The sequence below is a fragment of the Felis catus genome, chromosome D2, assembly GCF_018350175.1.
Source record: "Felis catus isolate Fca126 chromosome D2, F.catus_Fca126_mat1.0, whole genome shotgun sequence".
NCBI lineage: Eukaryota > Metazoa > Chordata > Mammalia > Carnivora > Felidae > Felis > Felis catus.
The window spans coordinates 32,128,030-32,136,848 of NC_058378.1; the positions used below are offsets into that span (position 1 = coordinate 32,128,030).

At 55.1% G+C, this 8,819-nt stretch overlaps 1 protein-coding gene across 2 annotated transcripts in view; it reads left to right on the top strand.

Annotated features, from left to right (window-relative positions):
* Positions 1-7,515, top strand: part of SLC29A3 (solute carrier family 29 member 3) — a 44,243-nt gene extending 36,728 nt beyond the window's left edge. For both annotated transcript variants that reach the window (XM_023240528.2, XM_045040116.1), the window contains one exon: positions 5,273-7,515. In XM_023240528.2, the coding sequence (XP_023096296.1) occupies positions 5,273-5,927 (655 nt within the window). In that variant the 3' untranslated portion in view covers positions 5,928-7,515. The remainder of the gene's footprint in view (positions 1-5,272) is intronic.
* The last annotated feature ends 1,304 nt before the right edge of the window (positions 7,516-8,819 follow it).

Consider the following 8,819-nt stretch of genomic DNA (forward strand, 5'->3'; position numbering starts at 1 on the left):
GGTCTTCCGCCCTCCGGGTGGGTGTCCGCTTTGTTTTCTCTTCCTGCCCGCCGCCCCGCTGGGGTGGGAGCCCCCCACGGAGGGCAGAGACAGTGTGGGTTTCGCGCGGTGCCCCGAGCTCTCCCCAGCTGGTACTTGCCCCATCCATCGGCCGGGCCAGTGGATCCGGGCGGTGGGCTTTGCGCTGCCCCCCGCCTCCCCGCCCGGCCGGGGTCTGCCACGTTTCGGACGGGGATGCCAGGCGGCGGGAGTGGGACCGAGGGGAGGTCACGATGAAAACCAGCTCCGTTCGCCCAGCGCCCGCGCTGGCTTCTGCCCGGTGCTCGGCCCGGCCTGACGGGCCACCTCTCATCCGGGGCTCACGCACCTGTTCCTCGTAGGGTGCGGCACTACGCTTTATCGCGACCGTCCCCATTCGCACACGAGAAACCTGGCTCCCAGGGGCTGGATTTCTTGCCCGAGGCCCACAGCCGGCCAGCAGCAGAAGCAGGACTCAACCCCGACTCCAAACCTGCGTTCTATCCTCTGTCTTCCCAGGCCTCTCTCCACCCTGCGGCACCTCTCTCCTTACTTCTCACGCTTTCTCTCTCTCTTTCCCCCTTTTTGTTTTCTTTCTCAAGTCCCAACTTGATTAATTTGTTTGTTTATTTAAGAGAGGGAAAGGGTACTCACAAGCGAGAGAAGGGGGATGGGGGGAGGAGAGAATCACAAGCAGGCTCCACAGTCGGTGTAGAGCCTGACACGGGGCTCGATCCCACCACCTTGGGGTCATGACCTGAGCCCAGATCAAGAGTCAGATGCTCAACCGACTGAGCCACCCAGGCGCCCCTCCTCCTCTTTCTTGCTTGCTTCCTGCTGTTCTTTCAAAAACAACCCTTAACTTTTTCTCGGCTTTTATGCTTTTCAAGGCATCTTCATGTCTGTTATCTTATTTGATGTAGGAGAGACAGGAGTTGTCTAGCCCATTCTCTAGGTGAAGAAACCGAGGCAGCGAAGGCCGGGGGAGCAGCCGGTGGCCCCACGGTGTGGGAACTGGCAGAGCCCTTCCACAGGACCCCATTTCCACAGGACCCCATTTCCACAGGACCCCATTTGGTGTGGCGGCACTGAGCTAAGCGGTTTACACGCGTTTCTTTTCTTCGTTCATCGTGTGCGACAACTGCGTGCCGTCGTGGCTGCCCTCCCCCATTTCACAGATGAGTAAACTGAGGCTTTGGCAAGTTAACAGAGATGCCCGGGTTGCCCACCTGGTGGGTCACAGGCTGGGATTTGAACCCGGATTTGTTTCCACAGCTGCGCCCTTTGCGCCACATCATGCCGCATCCCCGGCTTGTGACTGCGAGGGTCTTTCATCATCACGCCTTCCTCCTTTCCCGCTGAGAAAGTCTCCTCGGTGACCCCCAGGGCCCCCTGCCTTCACCAGAGTCTGCCGAGGCACATGTTTCTTTCTCCAGTTGGAGGACCAGTATCACTTCAGCTCAGTGGCCTCCCGGGGATGAATGGGGACCGAGCGCCCTCATGCTGGGTGTCCCAGGTGGCCACGGACCCGTGAGCCTACCCACCCCCTCCGCAGCACCTTCAGGGCCCTTTATCAGAAGTTGCCTAGCTGTGCTGCACGGCACCGTCCCTGTGATCCCTGAGGTCTGGCTGTTCACTGTCCCCAACACCACACACACTGCCTGATACCTCATTGCTGCCGCTGAATTTACCTTCGAGTCACAGAGTGGACAGAAGGCAGGAGCCTCCCAGGGCCCCTGCTCTTTGCCTGTGTCCTGTTTCACGGTGCTTCGCCCGGGTCTGTTTCCAGTGCGGTGGCCAGGCTTCCCCGTTTGCCCGGGACGGAAGGGGTTCCCACGATGGGGGGCTTTCGGTGCTAAAACCAGGGCAGTCTCAGCAGAGACAGTGGGTCACCCTCGTTTCCAGTCTCACGTGGGCAGGCCAAAATCCTTTCTAGCTGAGCCTGTGAGACAGGGAACGCCCAAGGGCTACGCCGCCGCCCCGTGGAAGCTTCTCTTTCTTTGCTGACTAAAACTTTGGTCAAGACTTCTGGGTTGACAGAAGCGCATCTGAGGACGGGGCTTTGGAGACACCGGTGGTCCCAGAGCTGCTCAGACTAACTCGTAGTTAAAAGGGAGTCCACGGGTGCCGCCCCAGGAGGAACGGAGCCGCAGGGCCGTGTGGGAGACGGCTGGCTGGGGGAGGGGGCACATGAGACAGATCTGAAAGAACTTAATGAGGAAGGGCTTTGGCCAGGGGAACTTGGCGTGGACCTTCCCCAGAGCGGACTTAAGGCTGGGACCTGCTGCTGAGTAGAGGGGGAAGTCAGAAAACTCCTTTCCCTAAATAGTGGTTGTGAAACAAGACAGAGTTCAAGGCCGCAGTGCCCAGCTCAGCACCGCATGGAAATGTGACTCGGGGGAGGAACCGTCCCGCCAACTCGCTTGTCATCTGTAGGCACTTAGGATGGGTGGACCCGCAGGACGCTCGGAAGCTCATGGCTGCAGCGCTCCTCCTGATACGGAGGAGGAAACAGCCCAGAGAGGGGAGTACCTGGCCTAAGGTCACATGGGGAGAGAGAAGTAGGGCTGAAACCAAAGCCAGCCGCCACCAAGCCACCCACCAAACCACCGCTTTCCCAACCCCACCCCAGGCCTTCGGTCTGAGGTGCGATCACGCGCTCAGCCTATGGCTCCTGGCTCTCAGACACCTGAGGCCCAGAGAGGTTGAGTGACTCGGACAAGGTCACACAGCAAGGTAGCAAGGCCAGGTGACCCAAGCCTTTTTTACTCTGGTCAGAGGAGCAGAAATCGAAAATATTGATAATATTCAGTGTTGAGGATATGGGCAGGAAAGACACCTGTATAGGCTTATTAGTTACAATTGTGTTTTGAAGGGTCACTCTGTGCCTGGGGATTTAGCTGGAAACAGGCAAACGGGGTCCTTGCCCCAGGGAGCTGTCTTCTATTGGAGGAGCCAGATGATAAAACCAGTAAACCTCATCTAATGATTACAAATCGTGGTCAGTTTTTTCGAAGACACAGACGATCGCGTAGCGATTTAAAGGGGCAGGTTACTGTCGATAGGGCGGGGGAGTGGGACAGCGCAGAGATAAATTGTTCCTACCTGTTTGCCGAGCAGTTTCCTGATATCTTATCAAAATGTTAAAGGTCCAAACCTTTTGATCCAGAAGGTCGTCTTCTAGAAATCTGTTCTCCTGAAGTACGAGCATACACGCACAGGGTGTCTGTATAGGATTATTCATCGCACTGGTATTTGCAGTAGAGAAAAATTGGAGCTAACCTAAATGTCCACCAGTAGGGGAGCAGTTATACTGTATGTTTATACAACGAATTACTGTGAGCTACACAACAGAGAGGCAGCGAGTCACATCAAGTCACGCGTCTTCATGGTAAAGACAAACCACCAGATCTTGTTCTTTTTTTTTCAACGTTTATTTATTTATTTTTTGGGGGACAGAGAGAGACAGAGCATGAATGGGGGACGGGCAGAGAGAAAGGGAGACACAGAATCGGAAACAGGCTCCAGGCTCTGAGCCATCAGCCCAGAGCCTGACGCGGGGCTCGAACTCACGGACCGCGAGATCGTGACCTGGCTGAAGTCGGACGCTTAACCGACTGCGCCACCCAGGCGCCCCCAGATCTTGTTCTTAACGCAACTACGTGCACACATTTAGGTATTGCGGTTATGTGCGTATTCGGGCAGTCATATAATGTATTTATATACATGACCTATAAAATTTATTTAGGAATGGTCCTGTTGCAGAAACTTTTGCAACGTGTATAGCTTGATCCCACTTTCCTTCGCTTCAAAGAAATGGAACGAGGGGGGCGCCTGGGTGGCTCAGTCGGTTCAGCGTCTGACTTCAGCTCAGGTCATGATCTCACAGTCCGTGAGTTCGAGTCCCGCGTCGGGCTCCGTGCTGACAGCTCAGAGCCTGGAGCCTGTTTCAGATTCTGTGTCTCCCTCGCTCTCTGCCCCTCCCCCGCTCACACTCTGTCTCTCTGTCAAAAATAAATGAACATAAAAAAAAAAAAGAAAGAAATGGAACTAGGAACTGGGTGTGTGTCGGGCAGGGGAGGTGTCGGCACCCCCATGGAACAACAATAGACACCAGGCTTTTCTTCTTTTTTTTTTTTTAATTTTTTAATGTTTTTTTTTTATTTATTTTTGAGACAGGGAGAGACAGAGCATGAACAGGGAGAGTCAGAGAGAGGGATATGCAGAATCTGAAACAGGCTCCAGGCTCTGAGCTGTCAGCAAAGAGCCCGACGCGGGGCTCGAACTCACAGACCACGAGATCATGACCTGAGCCGAAGTTGGCCGCCCAACCAACTGAGCCACCCAGGCGCCCCAAACTGTCGGTGCTTCTAAGGAAAGAGACCCAGGGTGGAAGTTCTCATCCTACTCTTGTCATTTTTCTTCTGTGTTATTTGGGTTCATTGCAAGAAGCATGTGTTATTTTTATAAGTCTAAAAACTTTTTTTTCATTGTTTTTAAAATTTTTTTTTAATTTTTTTTTTTTTGAGAGACGGAGTACGAGCGGGGGAGGGGCAGGGAGCGAGGGAGACTGAATCCACGAAGCAGGCTCCAGGCTCCAAGCTGTCAGCACAGAGCCCTTCGTGGAGCTCGAACCCGTGAACCACGAGATCATGACCTGAGCTGAAGTCGGACGCTTAAGTGGCTGAGCCACCCGGGCTCCCCTTAAAATATTTTTAATGTTTCTTTATTTTGAGAGAAAGAGAGAGACAGAGACAGAGTATGAGCAGGGGAGAGGAAGAGAGGGAGACAGAATCCGAAGCAGGCTCCAGGCTCCGAGCCATCAGCACAGAGCCCGACGCGGGGCTCAGACTCACGGGCTGTAAGATCATGACCTGAGCCAAAGTCGGACACTCAACCAACGGAGCCACCCGGGTGCCCCTAAAAATTGATATTTTAAAATGCTATTTTATCTCCATTTCTTCTCCAAAGCAAACCAAAACCAATGGCTCGCCAGGTGGCGATTACTGCTGCTTTCCTCTGTCCCTGCTCGTGGCACGGTCACCTGACTTTCGGGCAGCACCAGGACAGGCAGGCCGGGGACTGTGCAGGCCCCCCTCTGGCCACCCCGAAATACATACATCGTCAGAGGGCATCCCGAGGCTGCCGGCCATCTGGGGCTTAGGCTTGAGGCAGGGGACCTACCTTGCCCCTGGAAATCCCGGGTGACCCTGCTCTCAGGGGCCCTCTGACCACGAGCCCTCTCCCCCTGCAGGTTCTACCTGAGGCCTGTCTGGCCGGCCTGTGTGTTTCCCAGTGAAGAGCAGCCACCCCAGGACTACCCAAGCGCCCCTTCGGCAGCCCCTGGATCCGGTGAGTCCTCGATCCCGCCCCTCCGCCCCATCCTGAAGAAGACAGCCGGCCTGGGCTTCTGTATCATCTACCTCTTCTTCATCACCGGCCTCGTCTTCCCCGCCATCTCCACCAACATCGAGTCCCTGGACAAGGACTCGGGCTCGCCGTGGACTACCACGTTCTTCGTCCCCCTCACCACCTTCCTCCTGTTTAACTTCGCGGACTTGTGTGGCCGGCAGGTCACGGCCTGGATTCAGGCGCCAGGGCCCAGAAGTAAGGTGCTGCCCGGGCTGGTGCTCCTCCGGACCTGTCTCATCCCCCTGTTCGTGTTCTGCAACTACCAGCCCCGCGTGCACCTGCACACCGTGGTCTTCCGGTCCGACCTCTACCCGGTGTTCTTCACCTCCCTGCTGGGGCTCAGCAATGGCTACCTCAGCGCCCTGGCCCTCATGTACGGGCCCAAGATCGTGCCCAGGGAGCTGGCCGAGGCCACGGGGGTGGTGATGTCCTTTTACGTGTGCGTGGGCTTGGTACTCGGCTCGGCCTGCTCTGCCCTGCTCGTGCACCTCATCTAAAGAGGGGCGATGGCAAGGACTTCGGTGCCGTGTGACCCTCGGGAGCCTCAGGGAGATGGGGAGCGGGGGCCGGGCCGGGCTGGGGCAGCGTGCAGGACAGAGCTGCAGCTGGGCACGCCTAGCCCTTTCCTAGCTGCTGGTTACATTCCATCTTGTTTCATAGCCTCTTCGGAACTTTGTTGCCAGTGTTGACTCGGGGCTGTTAACGAGGCCAGTGCTGAAACCGGACCACAGGCCCTTTGCCTGTCCCAGACTTCCTCCCTCCAGAGGACAGCAAGATGTGACAATTCCCAGTTCTCCCTATCCGGGGCCGGAGGGGGGAATGGGAATCCCCTGGAATGGCCAGTTCTCAGGCCCGAGACCCAAGGCCTTGAGGACCCCTGCTTTCTGTGGGTGAGAGTGCACCCACCAACCAGACAGGGGACCCCAGAAAGACAGGAACCCTTCATTCCCTAAACTGGGCTTCCGGAAGTCATCCCTGTGCTAGGGACTGAGGATGTCAGGCCTGCGTTTTCAAACAAGGATCCTTAAAGTGGTCTGTGGCTTGCGTCAGGGTGGGGTCTTTTAAATGTCCGTGTTTACAACATGTCAAGGCCATTGGTTCAAGGGCATAAATGCCTGGATATTCAATGAAAGCCAGATTGGTGGCTGTATTAGTTGGGGTCTTGGCAGGAAACAGCCTACTTACTCAAATTGGATAATTTGAGAATATTTGAAGAGTGGGTGTAGGAATCCTAAGGGGTTGTGTTTTATATCCCAGAAATAGGAAGATCATTCTACCTCCAGCCAGGGCTGGGGGGCAGGGGGCGTATCCAGCCCACCGTGACCCACGGGAGGTGTATTCCCTTGGTTCATCTCTCCCTCCCGTCTCCTCGAAGGCCCCTGTGGACTGAACCACAGCCACGGAGCAGGCAGAGAGGTAGAGCCTCGGCTGGAAGGACAGAAGGTGTCCCGAGTGGGGCCATCGGCCCCTCTGGCTTTCATAGATTTACTTAGTAGTCACATCAGTACAACTCTGAAGCTTTGACCAGCAGTGCTCTGTGCTACTCTGGCCTGGTTTGTCCCAGATAGCTGGGTATCTTGAAGTTGTTGTTTCAAAAGGCGACCCTCAGATTGTGTGGCCCCCACACGATCTTCTGACACGAGTAGTAACTTACAATTTACATTTCTTTCAGTTCCTCGAGGGCTTCTGCAGGGCTGTTCCTTGGGGGAACGGGCTGGCTTGGGGATCAGAGAGAAAGGAAGTAGACCCGACCAGGAGTTCTTTCTGGAGAGAGTCGGGCAGAGAGAGCAGAGCTTGCACCCCAAGAAGCAGCAATCCTGAGAGCCATAAGTCAGCCTGCTCCTTCTCCGAAGGTCTCGGGCACCCTGGTGTCCCACAGACAGCCGACCGGCCGGGGAAGCAGACGGTAATCCACCCAGTGGGAGCAGCTTATGTTCCCCACCGGCTCAGGCTAGTACGCACTCCCTCTCTTCGGCCAGAGAATTAAAATAGACACCTTGAAAGGTTTTCTGGAACTTGGTATCTTGAAAAAATAATTTTTTTTAACTAAAAATAAATTCTCCCGTCCTTCCGCCCCTTGCAGAAGCCTGAAATCTCACTTGTTTTTTTGTTTTTTTGTTTTTTTTTTTTTTTTCACCGACTTTAACGCTGGTGGTCGTTTGGGGCAGTGGTCTGGGTGGTGACCCATCACGACCTCAGGTGTGTTACAGGTGGGTGGCATGTCTGTTTTAAAGTAGAACAGCGGTCTCTGAGCCTGGAGATGGGGACCACCTTGGCCCAAACGAGTAGTGGGGGCTCAACTGGAGGGAGTTAGTTCTCAGAAGTCGAAGCGGTGTCCCTGTTAGGGACGTGATGTGAAATGAGTGCGGAGTGCCGGGGGCAAGAGGGTGGCTGGCTGCAAGGATGCAGCCCTGGGGGCACGGGGGATATGCCAGCTTCCTGGTGGGGGAGGGGGGTGGCAGAGGAGGCGTCGGCTGCTTGGCTGGTGGGAGTTACCCAGACTTTTGCTCACTGGTCTTTGTTGCCCACTTTAGTGGGCATGTCACAAAGGGTCATTCCTTCCCGGGCAGGGAGGAAGGAGACGAAGGCGGCATCGCCCTGCAAAAGGGCAGACGGTGACGTTCAGACCCCGTTGTCCCCGGTCACTATACTAGCTCATGGGGTTAGTCTCCCGTGACCCCATCAGGCTTGTTGGACTAGTTCACATGCTTTGGGGGAGTGAACGAAACTTGCTAAAGAGAAGGGGATTTTTCAGTGTGAGGGTGGGGGAGTCCCCAAGAAGCTGGCTTTGCCTAATAGTCTCTGATTTAGTCCCACGTGCCAGTTTTTAGTGCAGGCCTTTGTATACCTTCCAGACCATGCACAGCTTCACTTTCCTCCTTTTATTCTACGAGGAAAGCCGGAGGCAGCTAAATTAGCTGACTCTTCATCTAGCGGTGACAGGTGCTTCTAAGAACATGCTTGTTCCTACAAGAGGGGATATTATTAGCAAAGACTCTTCATTCTGCTGTCTTCGGCCCAGTGCTCCCTCGAGAAGATTTGGGGCCCCTTAATCAGCTTGGATGTGATGTGGGAAGAGGTCACTGCAGGACCCCGGCTTCTGAGACAATGTAACGCTTTTATAGAGAACTCCCAAGTAGAAGAAAGAGGCCAGAAATCAGTTGAGCGATTTTATTCCAGTGGAGGCTAAATTTACAGCCCAGGCTTACCTATCTATCTGTTTTCCGTGATCACTTCCCTGGTGACAGCATTGTCAGGGCCATGGCCCCGGGTCACCGTTGCCTTTCACCCACGGCCGAGGTAGGCCCGCTTCCTAGTTCATCTTTGACCCTGGCAGGATCCCAGAACGAATTCCGGTCCCACAGCAGGTGGAGGCTGGGAGTAGTCAG